The 20,208-nt window shown below is 37.0% G+C and overlaps 1 protein-coding gene across 1 annotated transcript; it reads left to right on the forward strand.

The window, feature by feature from the left end:
• Nucleotides 1-1,775: 1,775 nt before the first annotated feature.
• LOC114460773 (uncharacterized) lies at nt 1,776-4,753 on the forward strand. The gene is made up of 9 exons (XM_028442660.1): nt 1,776-1,961; nt 2,213-2,370; nt 2,485-2,628; nt 2,730-2,946; nt 3,037-3,156; nt 3,244-3,398; nt 3,520-3,723; nt 3,817-4,067; nt 4,167-4,753. The coding sequence occupies exons 1-9, from the start codon at nt 1,776-1,778 to the stop codon at nt 4,751-4,753; spliced, it is 2,022 nt and encodes a 673-aa protein (XP_028298461.1).
• Nucleotides 4,754-20,208: the final 15,455 nt, after the last annotated feature.

Here is a 20,208-nt window from a genome sequence, read left to right on the forward strand (position 1 = left end):
TTGAAAAAGTTTCTTATTGGATTGCAATGTACCGTCTTAGATTACATTTTCACCTTTTTAAAAAGAATTGGTGACTTGAATAATTAAATTCTCTCAGGATTTTATATTGCAGTTGTATAGTGTAAACCAGTGTTAAGCTTGTTTTGTCTTTTACTCCTCTCAGGGACAGCACGTGTGAATGAGTTCTGTAGTATGTCTTGTTTAGGGGAAGGTCTGGATTAGGGCACACTCAGAATGTGTCTAACTGCATTCGTGCTGTTCTGTGAAATGGCAAAAGCACTATACTAAAATGAGCAATTCAATATAAAAGAAGCTATAAAATACATATCTCTGATATTTGGACACAGTTATGACAGTGATTTGTTGAAGGTTAGTCATGTATGGGTATATATTTGAAATTATTGCCTTAATTCGATATTCTTTTTCACAGTCCCCCATTCAGGCTGAAGCAGAGGGTCAACTGTTCACCCATTACCCAGTCTGAGCAATTAAAGGTATATCATTCAATATTTGTATTTGTTTCATGGGTTGGGGTAATAGACATAAAATAACACCACTACAATTGGATTATATATTTCATTGTCCATTTGTTCAAAAATAATCAATTACATTAATTTAAAAAAAAAAAAAAAAAAAAAAAAAATGATTTCACCTTTTAGTTTGTGATTTATAAAAATCTGTATATATATATAATAACTGAACATTTTAATTTATGGCAGTAAAGTAAAATTTGAACTTTATTATTATTATTTACATGTGCTCAATGCTAAAATTATCATGTCTTTCCAGGTCAACCAGAGCAGTATTATCTGATGCAGTGGACTTGTAAGTACTGCACATTTATTACTGAAAAGCGAGGCTACTTGCTAAAGCATTACCGCTTAAAACATGGATACCATACACGAACATCCCTACTCCCATGCCTTCATAAGGAATGCCTTTGCACATTTAAATCTTTTAATGCACTCAAAGTACACCTATCAACTTGGCACAATCAAAAGGATGCTGGCAAAAGTGGGGAAACTGCATTTCACTGTCAGTTGTGCAACTTCGCGGAGCCTTGCACAGAAGCAGGCTTCTTCACCCATTTGCGAAAACATCTTAAGCTGAGGCAAATGGTTTCTTGCCCATATCAAGACTGTAACTTTCAGAGTAGTGTTTATTCGACCTTCACTGCACACAAAAGCAAAGAACATCTGATGCCCAACAGGAATGCATTTAAACTTGAAATTGTTTCAGAAAATGTAGTTGAAGAACTTCCAACTAATGTGAGTGTTCAGCTGGAGGAGAGTGATTCTGAAGTTGATGATATTGAGTGTGAAGTTGCTGTGCTGAATGAAGATGTGGAGGACGTAGAGAATCAGTTGGAACGCAATGTAGCTGCTCTGTTTCTGAAAATGTCGTCTATTCTTAACATCTCTGAAACTGCTTTGCAAGAGTTCATAGATCAGATCAACCAAATATATTTGTTATCCAAGCCGTTACTACATTCTTTTATTCGAAGAACTCTACATACTCATTGTGCAAATGTTGATGATGTTTTGGTTAATGAGATAGATCGAGTGGTCACTGAGAATAATGTATTCCTCAAATTCACTTCAGATGGAGGATCATTGTCAACTGCTAACAGGCGAAAATCATACACTTCAAGGGAATTCTCTTTGGTCACGCCAGTTGAGTTTGTTCTATCAAATGACAAGCAGACTGTTGTTTATGTCCCCATACTAAAAATGTTGCAAACATTGCTGAGCAATAGAGAAATTCTGGAAAAGACCATGTCACATGAGGCAACTGTGTCAGAGGGATACAAATCTTATAGAGATGGGGCCCGCTTCAAAGACAATGCTTTCTTGAATGAGGAAGAGTTCAGGGTCGCTCTTTGCCTGTATATCGATGATTTTGAGGTGGCTAATCCCTTGGGAACCTCTAGAAAAAAACACAAGCAAACTGCCATCTACTGGGTACTTAGCAATTTACACCCTAAACATCGCTCGTCTCTTCATTCCATTCATCTTGCTCTGCTTTGCAAGGCCAACAACATGAAACACCATGGTTACTTTGAAATTCTCCGCCCTTGTTTATTGTGAAAACACAATAATTCTAATAATGTTTCACAATTGACAAAATTAGTCCCATAGTGTTCAAAATCTGCTAAAGTTATCCAAAAGCATCCAAATATCAGAATGTCATGTAACATGTTTTCTTTTTTTAGGTGGACAATGTATCAAGGTACCTTTACTACGTTGACCCGCAGACACCATCCCTGCGGTTCGTCATGAACAGAGAGAAGCTCAGGGCCTACATGTGTGAGCTCAGTGATGCAAAGCTGTCAAAACAAACACAGCTGAACTACTTGAAGAGCTTGAAAAGGTAAAAAGCATTTTTTTTTAGTTTTTCCACATAATATCAACACTTTTGTAGACAATGGTGGTATTTTGCTTCAGTACATGTAAATACTTACAATCCTTGCACTTCCTCCAACAGATTCCTTTATTTCCACACTGTAAACACCAGCCTCAGTCGTGATGATGCAGAGCTCCATGCGCAGTGCAAGGGCTTCATGGAGTTCATTGGGTTGCGCCAGAAGGTTTGCTCAAAGCAAGTGAGCAAAGAGATCACCCAGAGGAGGTACGTTGAACTATTATATCAGTGAATTGGAATACAGAACAGATAAGTGAGCAATGTGTCTGATAATGTTATGATCATTCATTTTATTATTTCCCTCATAGGCACTCCCTGTTGACTGCACCGGAAAGTCTGACACCAGCAGAATGCTGGACAGTGCTGAGGGTGGCCAAGAAGGACTTCCTGGCCGTTATCGGGAAGGTCTTCGAAGATAAGAACGCCGTGCTGGTGATGGCAGAGTGCAGCTTTGTGGTGCACTATCTACAGGCAGTGGTGATCCTAAGACACCTCCAGCGACCTGGCGTGGTTGAGCACATGACTGTGAGTATTATTGTGCTCTTTTTTGTCTTAATTGGTTCTAATATCTTTTGACATTTTGTAACCAAACAATATGCTATCCTTGATTTGCAGGTAAAGGAGTGGGTTTTAAGGGTAACGGACACACGTGGCAATGCTGTCATCGGCGTGAAGGAGCACAAGACAGCAGCTCAGCAGGTGGCCACATTTGCCCTGACTAAGGAAGAGGAGATGGTAGGTTCAAGTTCAAAGTTCAAGTTTCCTATGACAACCTATTCAAAGCAGAACTTAATCTTTATTGCTATTTTCCTCTGTCAACAGTGGTTTGATACATATTACACCAGGGTGCGGCCCCAACTCCTCAACTCCAAGAAGCGGAAGAGAGACGACACAGAGGAAGAAGAGCGATTCTTCGTCTCCACGATGGGGATGCCGATCTACAATGCTTCCAATGACCTGAACCGTCTGCACAGCAAGTAAGCAAACCACCATGATTAATTTCACCTCATATAGACTTCTACCCATAGCTGTCTTATGCCCCAGATAAGAAGTGTTTATACATCTCATTTTAATAAACTGTTTAAACTCTGATTTTAGATACAAACTTAAGCCAGTGACCAGCCAGACAGCACGTCGTGTCTTTGAGACAGCAACTAAGACTCTGACAGAGGTCGAGAAGTCCCTGGTTGCTGACTACCTGACCCATTCAACTGCAACAGCTGAGAAGCATTATCGAATGAAGCAGTCGGACAACGTTGGGTTGGCCTCTCATGTGTTAGCTAAGCTAGCTAGTGATTCAGGGTAAGCATGTTTCCACATTTATCAACACGATTAATAACATCTAATCTTATACCTGTTCTATAATAACCTCAATTCTTTTTTTTTTCTCTATAGTGCTGAGTCTGCTGTTGACGGTACCAGTGCTGGCCATGGTCGTGTCCGTGGTGCCGCTCATTCTGTCCCAGGTAATGTGCAAATGGATGTCCAGGCAGCGTACAACAGACTTGTGGAAAGTCACCCGGTGACTCTGGATGGGGTTGTGCCGAGCAAGGCTGAGCGCAAGAAGTTCTCCGCTGATGACCAGCGGGTCCTGTATGAGAGATGGTTGAAGGCCCAGATGAAACTGTGCAAGCAGCACGTTCTCGGTGAGATTTTTAATTAATGAATAGCTTTTTTTCTCAAGTAACACTTCAAAGCTTTCACTTATACTCTTCCTGTCTAACATTACCCTATCTCCTTGACAGCATACTTCTCCCGCCGTCCCCCGGCAGAGAGCCGTGTGGCCTTCTGGCTTACCAAGCAGGGGTGGAAGAGCAACATCCCCTCCGCTGCCAGCATCGTCAAAGAGTGGAAGCCCTCTGGATGTGAGGACACTGTGATGGACTCCAGCCAGATCCGGAAGATGACGAGGACGCAGAAGTGGAAAGGACTTCTCGTCACTGACGTTGAAGGCAAGGGGAAGGGCGTGGTTGCAACACGCAGGTTCCAGGTTGGTGAGGTGATCTGTGATTACCACGGACGGGCCATCACTGCCAAGGAGGGAAATGATATACACGTGAACACCAGTGAGGAGGAAACTGGGTACATGTTCTTTTACAAGGACAAGAGAGGGCGTTGCATGTGCATGGATGCAAATACAGAATACTGTGAATGCCACCCCGAAATGCAGACTGTTGGCCGGCACATCAACCACGCTGGGGAGGGTGCAAACCTAAAGACCAGACTGTACACCGTGGACACAGATGGGGAGGAAAAGGATGTAATCCTCTTTATTGCATCCAAACACATCGAAGTGAACGAGGAACTGTTGTTTGACTACGGTGTAAACTAGAGTTATTTTGGTGGGGAGGGTGAAAACCTGGCTTGGCTCTCCTGAACACGTTGTGCTGGGCCATAGGCACTTTGACCCTGGGGTTGTAAACCATCCATAGCACTTAGACTGATGTACACCTTTCCAGTCTCTGCAGCAAAACATGAGAATGAGTGGGTTTTAGGGATTATATTATATATTATACAACATTATGTTCAAACACAATCCACCATCTACACATAGCACCAATGGGCTTGCAATGGTAGGATGTCCACACAGACACAGTTGTGCCAGGTTGTAGACAAGCTCCCACTTCTGACCCTCGTTGTATACCCATCATACTGCTCACACTGCTTCACACCACTTACACTGATGTACACCTCACACACTCATTCTCATGTTTTTACTGACTCATTGTGCTGTTTATATTGTAAATATTTTCTACTGTAAATAAAGTGCATGGTTTTTAACTTGAATTTGTGTGTTTGGTCTTTTCTTAACCAACTTAATAGTGTCTATGGAGCTATTTTTTTTAAAGGGCCCTTAATGTTTCCACTAATGTTAGTTTTAAAGATTTAAACTGTATTGAGTTTCTCCTGTGTTATGAAGCTTTTGTTTGTTTGCTGTTTTTTAGCTGCTTGAAAGGAAGGTTTTAACAAACTTAATGACTATTGTTTGGCTCGATGCCGCTTAGCACAAATAACAGGCCTAGATATTTGATAATGATTATTGTTAACAATATTGAACATTAATCTGGGTTAAAATAGAATAAACTGATGTTGACACGTAGTCATAGTAACTCGGGTTAAGTTAGAACAGCACTGTTGACGAGTAGTCATGGTACCCTAACCCAGCCAGACAGCATGTCGTGTCTTCTGGAGGGCAGCCAAATCTTTGACAAAGGTCAATAAATCCCTGGTTGCTGACTACATGAACCATTCAACTGCCACAGCCAAGAAGCATTATCGCATGAGACAGGTGGACAACGATGGGTTGGACCCTCATCTGATAGCTAAGCTAGCTGGTGATTCGGGGTAAGCATGTTTCCACATTTATCAACACGATTAACATCTAATCTTATGCAGAACACTGTGAATGCCACCCGCTGGGAGGGAGCAAACCTGAAGGCCAGATTTTAGGAGAGTCCTCTTTCTTGCATTAAGGCACATCAAAGTGAATGAGGAACTTATTCAACTACGATGTAAACCATACATACCACTTAGACTGATGTACACATGTTTTGCTGCACCTGGAAAGCGTTGTTAATCAAGGCAATAAACTAAGATTAAGGAAGATGTCCAGTTGTCCTCAATGTTTCCTCTGAAATTTACTGTATATCAAAAATAAAACTTTCAAGCAGCACAAGTGCTGATGGAATTTTGAATATGAAAAATTGTTGTGCTTGATGCTAAAATTGGAAGCCTATCTGGTCAGTGGCCAGAGTGGTGGTCAAGATCAGTGAACGTCTACCGTGATGGAGAATCAACACGAGCGGCATATATGCTGAAAAGGTAAAAAAGTGAATATAAATAAATATAAACCAATTAATTCTTGGCCTAAAGCTGATATAAATGCATATAAATGCATTTAAGAGTTAATGTGAACTTCACAGGCATGCTAGGCTGTGTTCATCAAAGGTGTGGACCATGTTAAACATTCAGCCTGCTTTTTAGATCACTGAGCAGCTTTTTCAAAAAATGCCAACTCATGCTGCTTTTAGTTGTTCTAAATCAGGGGTCACCAACATGGGGAGCCCACATGGACCATAAGAAAATAAAAAACCCATAATTGAACAAAAATGGATGAAAAAAAAAAAAAGATACAATTAAAAGGAAGATATAAGTTGTACTGTGAGGAAACAAAATAAATACCAATAAAAAAGAAAACTATAATTAAACAAAAATCTATGTTTAAAATAATGAGTAAAATACAATTAAAAGGTAGATATAAGTTGTAGTGACATGGATTATTCTGACTGCTCCTTTTTAATTATTCATGTCATATAAAGATGTATGAGAACAGGATTAATGTCACTATATTTACCCTCAGGGATCAATGATTTACTGAATCTGATCAGGTTTATTGATTAAGTTTTGATCAACTTAATCTAAATTAACCTCATTTAAATGATCCTGATGACATCATTCCAGACCGTAATGATTAAACAAAGCTAAAAGTGCAAACATCACGTGTAAGAAGTGTTTTTTCACCACTAGAGGTCAGAATATTTTACAGTATCAGAAGTTATCAATAATCTATGATGTTTCATACTCTACAATCACTGGTATTGATGGTCTACAACAGAACAACTTTATCCAGATGTTCTGTAGCTCTGATGAGATGTTTAAACACTTTGAGCAGGTGAAGCTGATTAAAGCTGAGTCATGTTTTCACAGAGCACAGTAGCACTACAAACAAACAGAGCTTTATAGACACATTAAAGTTAAACAGGCACTGGTGTCTCTGATTTAGGAGTCAGTGATGATCTGTGTAGTTTTTTACCAGGTTAGACGGTGTTTGAAACAGACAAGGATGAGAGTGAGAAGAACATTTCCACATAAATAAACATCCTTTCCCTCACGGCAGGGCCAGATTAACACCGCTGTACCCTGGGCAACAATATTCAAGGGCCCCATCATCACGACCCCAGGATTACTATAATATGGCAAAAGAATAAATAAATTCCAGTAATATACATACATTTACTCACTGCACCAATGTCTAACTGTCATCATGTGCATTATGACGTACAGATGTGCAAATGCTCATAGAAATACAAATGTACCACTATGTCATCTTATCAAAGCCCCTCACTCACATATGATGCTATGAAAATAAAACACATCAGCATCAGTTTAATCTGGCAAAACATAAACATCTGGAAACCTGACAATTTCTCTCAAAGAAATGCTGATCTGGCAAAATACACTGGAGTGAAAAAATGACCTATATTCAGTTTATGCTTCTTTATATGTTCTGTGTTTCTGATCTTCTTCTCCTTTTTAGTTTCTGTTTAGTGCTCCCACTGAGCTGCCTCTACATGTTTGTACTTTTTAGTTGTGTAGATCAGTGGTTCCCAGACTTTTAGTGCCCATGGTACACCAACGAACAAGTATAAATCTGTAGCCACACCTATTGTGTAAAATAGCCTTTATAACACGTGTTATCACTCATATCATGTACAATATCTGTAAATATGCATAATTATTTATGAAAGCCAAATAAAAAAAACAATAATTAAACAAATATGGTTTGGTTAGGCATACATCTTCTAATAATTACATTTCAAAGGTTTTAGGCCAAACTTGTAAAACCAGTGGAGGATTGTTTAAAGGTAACAATGAGGCGGTGGACTGACCTTGGCGTAGCGTAGACTTCCAGGCCTCTATGCGTGAACGCTGTACTGCAGGATGCGTTCACAGATGTTGTCCACGGCCTCAGTCAAACGGGTCTCCCTAAACATCAACACACAGATCATCAACTACCCACGATGCAATGCTTTAAAATCCTAAGCATTCTAAAGCTATTTAAGGATAATTATGGTTGATGAGTGTGTTGTTCTTACAACGTGTACTATTTAATATTGCGTCTACTCTTGCCCGTGTCCAGCACCTCCCCCAACTCCAGCACCTCCTTGGACCGACCTGTCCTCTCCAGCGCCTCCTGCAGCTCCACCGTCAAGAACTTACACACTAGAGGATGAAGAAGATCCATTAACAGCTGCTCTTTTTTCTTTGAACTTTATTAATAAATAGCTTTATCATTACTGTTCTAAAATAACATTTGTGATTGCAAACTTTATTTTTATGAGATTTGAAGAAAAGCCAAAATGTTTCTTTTTTAAAAGGTTACACTTTATTTCTATTTTTAATTGCCACAATAAGGGCATTCTGCAACTGCACCAAACTTGCCATATTTTAACCTATTCTCATCACTATTTCTTGACATATTTTTTGCTCCTTTTAGTGCATTTTTTGCTACATTTCTGTCACTTCTCCAACAAATTTTTATTACCTTTTCTGCACATTTTTTCCACGCTGAAGACATTTTCAGCACTTACAGTATAAACCCTTTCCACCACTTTTTCCACCTAATGTTGCATATGTTGACCCACTATTGTCACTTTTAACCTCTTTTCACCATATTTCATACTTATTTTGCCATTTTAACCACATTCACCATTTGTCATGCCTATTATTTGCCAGTTTAAACTCATTGTTCCAATATTGACAATTGAGTCGTGTATTATTATTTTTTTTTCAACCACTTTTTCCGTCCATTTTTGGTCACTTTAATTTGCAACCCCTCCCCCCCTCTTTTTCCCCTTCTTTTCTTTTTTTCCTTTACTTTTCTCTAATTTGCAACTTTTAACAATTTTCTGTGTCTTTTTAAAATCCCATTTTACCACCTTTTCCACCGTTTTGTGGTCACTTTTTAATGCATTTTTATTTCTGATTAAAACAAGGATTTAAATTTTTAAGATGCGAATAATAATAGAACTTCCTGGATAACACTGGTTATTATTTAAATAAATAAATGTGGTTATCACAGATTCATTCATTTTACAATTAATAACAAGAAGAAGAAAAAAAGAAGTATTATATTTACTATCAACATCTTAGTGGCAGATACCATAGCACACCTTCAGAGGTGAGTGCATTCCCTGTTGCTCTATCAGTATAAATAGATTTTTATCATTCTGTTTGGACAAATCTATGATTATTACACATGTTATAAACACGTAATGACTCATTACTCTGTGTTGATACACAGTAGTAGAGCCTGATTAAAATAATCCTACCTTCACATTTGTTGATAAGTCTATCTCCTTCCTCCACACTGACTCCACTATAAAGACCAAACAGCTGTAAAACCATAAAAAGCTTCATTATTTACACTCATTATTTCATCCTAAACTCTGGGTGACGTCAGGAAGGTCTGGAAGACAACGGCCACATCGGCATGATCGGAGCATGCGCAGTGAAACGTTACAGGCATGGCTAGTCGAGCATCGATCAGAACAGGGAGCGAGAGAGGATGTTCAACAGGATTTAACTTAAACTTACACATATAAAACACACATACCGGTACATATCTACGCTTATACTTGTTTTTGAGTTGTTTACTATTCCCCGTTTTACTTTTGTTGTTCTTTTAGCTTTTGACGGAGTATTTATTGTTTTTTCCCCTCATTTAGTTGTTTTTTGATTTATTTATTTTTTTGTGTTTTACATTACTTTCATTGTCTTGTTCTCCAAAAGTTTTTATTTGGCATTGTTTTTGGGTTATGTATTTTTAACCCTAACCCAGGCAGGTATCTGAGGGTATGATGTACTTAAATCCTCTCTTTATGGTCATGAACACGCTGCATGATAACTTTACAGAGAGAGCACACACGGAGAACATCTGCACTCGGACTGACTGGAAACACTACATTACCCACACGTAAACAACCTGGTTATGCCGCCACCTCCCACAATGCAACACCTCTCTTAAAGAGACAGGCCGTGCCTGTAACACCTGTCATTAACTCCAGGTTTGATGTTATATTTTCAGTAATTATATTAATATTTTATAAATATATGATAATAATGGAATATTATTGCTGTCATTTTATTTGTTTTTAATTTACTCCATTTTTCATCAGGAATTGAGGCCATTTTTGTTTTCACATAATTTTAATATTATTTAGGTGTTTATTTTAATGTTTTAGTGTTTTGTTAGTCTAACTCATTAATTTAATAAGTGTTTTTAGTTTTCTATATTCTACTTTAATTTGTAAAGTAATTTAAAAAAAATGAAAATTCCCACATATGAATTAAAAATCTTTCAACTATCTATGCTTTTGCTATTCCAGGCCACACGAGGGCGCCAGAGCCCATTGCATTATTTTAATAAGTTTTAAAAAGTCTTTAAAGGTACACCACTCATAGGTCGCCAGTCCACCTCAGGGTTAACACACAAAGACACACATTCTTACATTCAATTTAAAGATTAAAACAGTTTTGTTTTTTTTTGTAATGTTTTTTCATCCCCATGGAGAAATTCAATTTTCCATACATGAACAAAAAGAAACAGAGGAAAAATAAATCTTGTATTATCTGTTCCTAATAACAACTTAAAAATTAAATCAATTAGATTCCACAACATTCCACCTTAACTCATCACCAGGTCACAAATCATAACAAAAACACCATCATTTCTCTTACAGTTCTACAGTTATATTCATGTGTTTCCAATTTTTTTTCATAACCTCTCAGAATTTTGTCTTTGTACATTTTCTTAAATTTGTAAAAACTAATACAACGTTTAAATTCCACAGTTTAACTCCATAAACAGACAGATTTCTGTTTTAATGATGTCCATACAAACATATTCCAGAAGTTATATTTTCTTCTATGGCAAACGTCATGTGCAACATTGTCTAGAAATTTTTTTTTTGTTTAGCTTTCCACATAATAATCAGAATTTCTAATTCGACATGATCCTTAAATTTAAGTAGTTTATTATCAATAAATATATGATTGGTGTGCTCTCTGTAACCTTTCTTACTGATGATTCTAATGTGGTAATGATATATGTGTTACACCAGACTTCAGTACAATAACTGAAATATGAGAGAATCATCAAGGAATAAATCCTCCTCAACAAGCTGCAATCAAACACATCTCTAACTTTATATAAAATGACAATACTTTTGCTGACCTTTCTTTGTACATAATCAATATGAGCTTTCCAATTAAATTTTTCGTCTAAAACAACACAGAGAAACTTAACTTCCTTGACTTTTAAAGGAAAAACGTAATGAACCTAACCCTATAATTTATGCACCATGGAAAAGATTACAGTCAGACTATGGTCGAAGTTAGGAAAATATGGGAGCCAATTTAGCCAAAAATGTAATGGGCCCTATATCACTGTAAACCCAAATAAGTTACTAGAACTCAAAAAATTTGAGCAATCGATTACCTCAATTTTTATTTTTTTTTAAAAATTGATTATTTTCAAAGTCAAAATTTTCCAGAACCTAAAAGGTTGGATGACTGTCTACTTGTACTTTTTGATAATAGTTAAATTAAAGTGCTGTATGGATGAAGTTGAACGTTCGGGCTTACAGCGTAGACTCTTCTATTTAGATGTGTGTTATTTATTGATTCATTATTTTTGCTTGATGTACTGTATGATTTTTTTTGTGTGTGTTTACTTTTATTAATCTAATTTATTTGTATCTGTCCTGTCTTTATGTGCGGTGAAATGATGAAGATGAAGCAACAATTAAATGTAAAAAACAAACCCCTATTTTATGTAATTAAACATTTTAAAGAAGTTACCACACACACTCGCACACACGCACGTTAGTTTGGGTGTGGCCTCAGCTCCGCGGGCCCTGTACAGGGTTAACCTGGAACTGCACCTTTTTGTTCTGTTTAGCTGACTCGTCAGGTCCAACTTTCAGTTCTTACTTTGTCAATCGTTACCTTGTCTTTCTTTGTTTTTTTGTTCGTTTTGGGACATGGGATTTAGGGCTTTGTTGATAGCTCCTTTTTCCTCAGGAAACAGTGGAAACCCAGCAATCCTGGCACTGCATAAATAAAAACGTTAAAATTGTATATCCTGGTTTTCCCGTATCCTTTATAAATATGTTCATTCCTTTCAAGTCGTAACAGTGACCAACACATAAGACTGGTCTAAGCGCTAATGCTAACCACTTTATGAAAAGAAGAAACTATTTTAACTAGTTTAATTATAGTAAATCAGTGAGATATTTATCAACCATAACTTTATGTAACTCTATCAGATATAAAATAAACTGGATTCAGCAGCAATAAAAACACTGTTGTAGTTATTTTTGCTTTTCATGTGCTTTTTATTTGTTTCTAAAATAATCATTATAAATGAGGAAATAAATAGATGATATACAATATCACTAATGCAGTGATCCATATGTACAAACATGTTTCATAAAATATCATCTCTATGAGTCAGCAGATATTGTAGCTTTTTATAATGAATAAATGTTATTAATGAATCACATTCTGGTGATGATTTATTCAGTTTAATTTGTGTTTGTCAGGAACTTGTTTACACTTTAAGGTGAGAATTGTTTTATTCATTTATTTATTGTTTTTATTTATCGTAATTTGACCCAAGCCAAATGTAAAAAAAATTGTAGCATTATAGAGTAAATAATTGTACAATTTGTCATACGATTAGTCAGTTAATCGTTTCAATAATCAATGACTAGTCGACTATTAAAATAGTCATTAGTTGCAGCCCTAGACTCTACACCATGGCACTAGCATTGAGATGCAGAAAGCACAAGTAACCAATAAATAATGTAAATACAGTACACTGACTAAAATGAAATATATATGATAAAATAACTAATAACTTTCATGTTTTTCATGATGTAGGCTGTCAATCACTGAGTTTCCTGGTTTTACTCCTTGGCCATGCTTGCACGATTTTATTTATGTTCATTTATTTTACTTTGAAATGTGATCAGCAAAGTCTTGTTTTAAGATTCACTAGGATTTAACTTCAGTGAAAACAATTGATATTATTTATTTTAATTGTATTTTTCTGTGTTTGTTAAACCGTATTTCAAAATTGTGCCTTTTTGTAAGACTCTACATTTAATTATCATTAATAAATGCTTATAATATCACATAAGTCATTATTTCACAATTCCTCTCAACTTTTAACATTTTTTTTTTTTTTTTTTACAAAAACACGGTGGGCTTCACTACCCCCAGAATTAGCACATATTCTGGGGCAAACCCTGGGTCAGAACCCAAAAGTGGGTCGTGGACAGCTGGTCAAAATAAATAAATACTTAAGTTAATGTCTCTCATGTTGGACTTGTCTTTTATTTTTGAAAGAAACTTTTCTTTTGATAGGCATGCTGTGAAATGCATGTTGCACAGGAAAATATATAGATTTATATTTTTAAAAATATTATATATGTGTGTTGTCGACAGCTATTTTTGAAAGACTAAATTTGGTTGGTTGAGTTCTAAAAAAAGTGGGTCGTGATTTAATGACTGGCAAAATGTGGGTCACAGGGTGAGACCAGTTGAGAACCTGGTTTACAGGATAATAGATGAAATTACTATTAATTACAGTATTGGTTATTTACAAACTTTAAATAAAATATTAATAAAATAAAAAAATAAAAATAAACAGTATTTTTGTTAATAGTTCTTCTGTAGTACTTAAGATAAAGTATCTTCTTAACTATATTTGCTGTAGTAAATAGAGAGCCCTAATAAAGACTGTCCACAGGGTTATTGGTGTTATTGTTGACGCTTCCTTTGGGGGTGTGACTTTGTAGACGGTCCCTGCCCACTCCTTAGCTCATTAACATAAAGTGTGTTTTTCTGTAGTTTGTTCTCTGTGTTCCACTGAGTACACACAGGTTGTTCCACCTTTACATCGTCACATATTGATAGAGAAATGTGAGTGTGAATGAAGTGTGTCACCAGTTAAACTAGTCTCCAGTGTGTGTGTAACAGCGGATGAATGTGGTGAGTGAGTGAGTGAATGAATGGAAACACACGGAGTGTTCTAACCTCTTCCTTCACAGAGCACACATCTGAAAACTCCTCCGTTTCTTCTTCTCCGCTTTTCTCCATCTTTGGAGCAAACATTCCATCCCACACATGGTCGGGATGACGAAGCTCCTCCAGCACAGCTTTCCTCCTGCAGCCTTCATCATCATCATCATCATCACTGTCCGTCTTACTCATACTCAGTTTCACTTCCCTCAATAATATTTCTTCTTCTTCTTCTAGTTTAACGGTAGTCATCATCCAACTCTGTCCGTCCTCCATTTCACTGCTTTGTTCCTGACTCTAGCTGGTTGCCAGATACAACCGACGATTCCCCGCATGAAATATGTTGAATATCCACAGAAATGCCCCAAAAACCATCCGTTCATCATCCAAATAAAACATAAATATCACCTTTAACCAACGTTATTCACTGTTTGATCACTAAGTTAGTTATTTTAAAATCTCACAATCAGCGGGAAATTACCCAACCTGGCAACCATCTCAACTGTTGCGCTGACGTCACAACCAACTTTTTTGAGTATAAATTAATTTATGATTAAATTATTACTGGTTTGTTCTCAGAAACAATATATATTTTAGATTAATATTGTACGAGCAGTGAAAATGAAGTCATATTAAATCCACAGTTGCTTTTGCCTTGTTTAAATTTTTTTTTGTTGTTGTTGTTTTTATTATTATATATATATATATTTTTTTTTTTTTTTTTTTTTTTTTTTGAGGAAATTTCATAAATTAAGCAGGCATTGAACCAAAATGTTTTTCTTCTTCCTTTGAAAATAAAGTTTTTTTTACACGTTATTAACTCTGATTTTAGTAAAAATATTCTGATGATATATTTGTGTTTGCTGAAAGCTAAAGAAAGTCAATTTAAACTGTTAAATAATATCTACACATGTAATGATTTCTTACATCAATTGTTTTTTAAATGAGATCCTTTATTTGTCCCACAAGAGGAAATTTGCATTTCAGTTTCATCTCCGTCCAAGAAACATTAAAACACAATCACATAAAACATGGAGGACAGGAGGTATATTTATATTTATAGTAAGACATTTGAGCTTTGTTTTGTTTTTGTTTTGTTTACATGTAAGTATGGTATAGTCAAAAGATGTAACCACATTTGATATTATTTTATAAGTAATTGTTTTGATGCCACTTATTATTATTATTATTATTATTATTATTATTATTATTATTATTATTATTATTATTATTATTATTATTATTATTATTATTATTGTGTACTTAGTAAAAGTAGTCCTGTTAAAATACTATTGTAGAGGAGCGGAACCTTCGGCACTATAGATTGCAGTTCCCCGGTTACATTAGTGTGGACTCACTTCCTGTTTCCGCTCATACGTAATCTGGGAGAAGACGAGTGTGCATCGTGGTTCCTCCTCTAACACTCTACATGTACTTTACAGGTTAGTGCTTGGTTTAAAACAACTGTTAATGAAAGTTTTAGGCTTTAATTACTTATAAGTCACTTTGTTTTGATAAGTTGTGCAACTTGTGACGTCAGTTTTATAGACTTTAACAGCGGTAGAGCCGAGCCGCCTCGCCACGGTAGTCTCGCTATTTTGGAAAAAAAACGCGCATGCGCAACACGTCTACGTGTGCGGGAGAGCGTGCACGAGCCCCGGTTTCCTCGTGCACAGCTCTGTTTACAAGTTGGTGTGGACATCGGTCATACAAGCTTACCTTACAAAAGAAGATTTGCACTTTTCCCACTATGTCAGACTCGCCACCGGTAAGTGAAAATCTATTTTCAAAGGACCCGGTGCGCACCGGGCACGAGCACGTACGACGGCCTTTAGTAAACATGATTGACAATTAGGAGGACCAATAGTCTTGATGATCCACCCGGAAGCTAAACATCGTCTACAATACCTTTAATATATGTAGCTAGAGGCACCGAAGGGTAACTGAATTTTGCACTATTTACATGGAAACCTATAGCACATTAAAGCTGCAGTATGTGTCAATTTCTGTTGTTACAATAAGTCATCTGGAAATGTAATAAGCAGTTGTTACATATGGTTTTGGATAACAAAAGATGAGTGAACATGGAATTGCACTTTATTTTGATTTAATTCATCATTGTTTGTACTGGATATTGAAAGCACTGAACTGTATTATTGTAAATGAGCTTCAAAGAGAGAATTAATATACGCAATCTGGAAAAGACGATTGTGCAGCGTGGTTCCTACTCTTATACTCTACATGTACTTTACAGACATTCTCTTTGTTAACGTGGACACCGTGCCAGCCGGGGCCCGTAACATAAGCACACAAATATGGTACAGATTTCATTACAGGATTACATTTTTGGTCTGGATTCTGGTTTTCAGATTAAGTTTGTTATGAAGTAAAGTTTTATTTTTGTAAAACTACAGTTTTCATTCACAAAAGTATATATTTAAAGCTGCTTTCACATTTTCTAAATGAGTTAAACATGTTTTTAACTCATTAAGTTAGTGGTGAAAAGTTTTAATTACAGTTTTTCCAATTCTTAATTTAATTTACATAATGTACAAATATTTTAAGTGCCAAAAAATACAAATATAATATAAAGACAGGGATACAAAGTGGTGGATTTAGCGGTGCTGTTCTAATCTACTCCCCGACAAAAAAATTAAAGATGCCTGTGACACACACACACACAGCCTACTCAAAGAGTAAACAAACAATAAATCAATAACAATTTTTTTTTTTTAAATAAAATTTGTTCTTATCTACAAATTCGATGAATCGATTAAATCGATTTTTTGTCCAGCCATAGCTAGAGGCACAGAAGAGTAACTGAGTTTTGCGCTATTTACATAGAAACCTATAGCACATTAAAGCTGCAGTATGTGTAAATTTCTGGTATTACAATCAGTCATCTTTATTAGCTTTTATTAGGGGTGGGCGATATGGGAAAAACATCATATCACGATTTTTTTATTTGTAAAATCACGATCACGATTTTTTTAATTCAAATCATTAAGACTATTTTAAAGTTATTTACTAATAAAACAAATGAATTCACCTTCTTAAAACTGTCACCCTAAATAAGAAAAAATGAATAAAAGATCATTTAAGACACTGTCATTTTCTAATAATTTTAAAAATGTATGTAAGTTATTTATCAAACTGGTTCCAAGTACAATTAACATCAAACAAAAAGGCTGACAAGTTATTTTCCCACTCAGGAAGAGGACATAGCCGTTCCCTCTGTGCAAGCTCACCTTCGGCGGATCTGTAGGGTCTGGAATGAGGCTCGGGCGGCTCTTTTGAGGACCAGAGAGCGCAACCAGAGACTGGCGGACCGCCGCAGAGTTCCGGCACCTGACTACATCCCAGGGCAGAAGGTTTGGTTGAGCTCGAAAGACATTCCACTGAACGTGGCTTCCAAGAAGCTGGCTCCTTGGTTTATTGGCCCGTATGAGATTGTGGAGGTCATTAACCCCTCTGCTGTCCGCCTCAGACTTCCTCCTGCCCTCAGGATTCATCCCACATTCCATGTGTCCCAACTCAAGCCGGTGTCCTCCTGTGACTTGAGCCCTCCTGCCGTCGCCCCTCCGTCCCCCCGGCACATCGACGGCCATCCTTCCTTTACGGTGAGGAAGATTATGGGTGTCCGTCGCAGGGGGCGTGGCTTCCAGTTTTTGGTGGACTGGGTGGGGTATGGCCCTGAGGAGAGGTGTTGGATTTCTAAGGCCCTCATTCTGGATGCGTCCCTCATCCGGGACTTTTACAGTGCTAACCCGGGTGAGCCTGGTGGACCGCCTGGAGGCGGTCGTTGAGGGGGGTGTACTGGTATGGTTAGTTCTGTGCAGTGCCTTCCCACTTTGTGTGTGTGTGTTTCTGCCTGCTCCTCTGTGGGTTTCCTGTAATCAGCGGCAGGTGTGGCAGCCAGGTTTTCCTCATCAGCTCATCAACCTCCAGTGCATAAAGACCAGACTCTACCTCCACTCAGTGCCGGATTATTATCTACCCCAGTGGTATCGTACCCTCAGCTCTCAGTGAAAGTATCGTTTCCCATGATCTTTGTTCTCACCTCCTCGTGTCTCCTTGTTCCCCAGCGTTCTGCGATACTGCCTGCCTGCTACTTTTCTGCTCCACACTCACCTCACGTGTTTGGGACTTTGGGATTGTGACTGGGATCACCACTCACCTCACCGCTCACTGAAGAAGGACTCTGCACATTCACCTCACTCGTAAATTAAATCACTTGTTCACTGTCAACTCTGTCTCTGAGTCGTGCGTCTGGGTCCACAACATAATACACACAGTGTGTATCATAACAAACTTGCCTTTAAACTGCCATTCAAAAATTTAGACTGAAAGTGCCCCGTGCAGAAGTGAAATCCACAGGTGAAAGTCCAGCCAGCAGGTCTGACATAACGCGGTTCGTGATAATATTAATACAGAAGGAACCACGGCTTTTTTGGACTAACTTTAACCTTAGTACAACATTAAAACCAAACATTTAGAAATAGTGAGAATAGAATCCACGTTAAATAATTATCATTACTGTTGCACAGTGCAATTTGCACTCCGTTCGAACACGTGCTCACCGAAGACAAGCTTAAAAAGGTCGACGCATGTGTTAAAGTGTGTACGAAGTGCACATTAACTAAAAATACAAATCTACTGTGATATTTGTGTAATTAAACACCATGCAACTTTGTTTTAAAGAGTTTATCCTTCTACTTACCAGTTTCTTGAATCCTCTCGCTCATCGCTTCACCGACGCCATTAAAGTTTAACTCGCTGCCTTGCTCACGCAAAGATACTGAGCACCAACGACATGACGTGATGACGTAGCACGTCTGCGCATTTCAAATTTATTGAGTAAAGCGCTGAAGATCACTCAATTAATATAACCTACTTTAAATTAAAACTTGGTTACTCGTTCAGAGAACTTAATAATTTATTGTTGGGTTAACTTGATAGCCAATTTTGATTGCTGTTCATACAATAACTTTGAGTTAGCAGGGCTGTTTGGGTTTACAGTGTACAATCATGCTTTGATTGTCAAAGATGGATTATTATTCATGGTTTTTTTTTTTTAACATACGATAATTTAACGTTATTTTCAGAACATCTAATTTCAATTTAATCTAAATCTAACAAAAAACCATGTTTTAAATATTAAACTTAATACACATCAAACAACTCATATATACCTATAAAGCAGACACAATAGACCCCTAAATGATATATAATTTGATAATAATAATAATAATAATGCTATTCTGTAGATCAAGTGTTGCTCAAGTTAATAGTATTCATAGCTCTGCTTGACAATGTCATATATTCTCCTTTTTCTATGATAGTGTAATGTTGCTAGGCGACCAGCCTGCTAACTAAACGTTAGCTAAATACTCTCTGTGTTCTAGACTCAAACACGCTGTAATTCAGTCTTTAGATCAATGTGTCCAACTTGTGATACAGTAAAATCAACACCACTGTGAACATTTGAACACACTGTCAGACTCAGATCCACCTTTTTAACTCAATGATGTTCTGATGAACTTACTGCAGCACTGCCCACAGTAGTTGTTGATGTAACTCACTTTCCTTTACACAGGAGATCTGATCTTTAGATATTGGTGTATTTTTTTATTCAGCCTCTGTTGATCATCATAACTTCATAGCATTTATTCAGACATTCTCAACACAGACACATGGTGATACAGGACTGTGGACCAGAACATGTTATCAGGAGATACAAATGATTTCAGCCTGTCTCACTGTGCCTGATAGAAAATGTATCCCCTCTATAATCCTCAGGTGATGGACTAACATCATCTGCTTTATTCTGTACACATTTATCATCATTCATAATAAAACTTGTGAATTAGGAACAGTTTCACTTTTGTGGAGAAGAAGAACATGAGACAGATGTGACCT

The sequence above is a fragment of the Gouania willdenowi genome, unplaced genomic scaffold (genome assembly GCF_900634775.1).
Source record: "Gouania willdenowi unplaced genomic scaffold, fGouWil2.1 scaffold_63_arrow_ctg1, whole genome shotgun sequence".
Lineage (NCBI taxonomy): Eukaryota > Metazoa > Chordata > Actinopteri > Blenniiformes > Gobiesocidae > Gouania > Gouania willdenowi.

Bases quoted from the DNA above. Each gene is read 5' to 3' on its own strand.
- LOC114460773 (XM_028442660.1), top strand. From the start codon at position 1,776: ATGTCACATGAGGCAACTGTGTCAGAGGGATACAAATCTTATAGAGAT. The intron at 2,947-3,036 runs GTGAGTATTATT...CTTGATTTGCAG, and splicing joins GCGTGGTTGAGCACATGACT to GTAAAGGAGTGGGTTTTAAG. The intron at 3,724-3,816 runs GTAAGCATGTTT...TTTTCTCTATAG, and splicing joins AAGCTAGCTAGTGATTCAGG to TGCTGAGTCTGCTGTTGACG.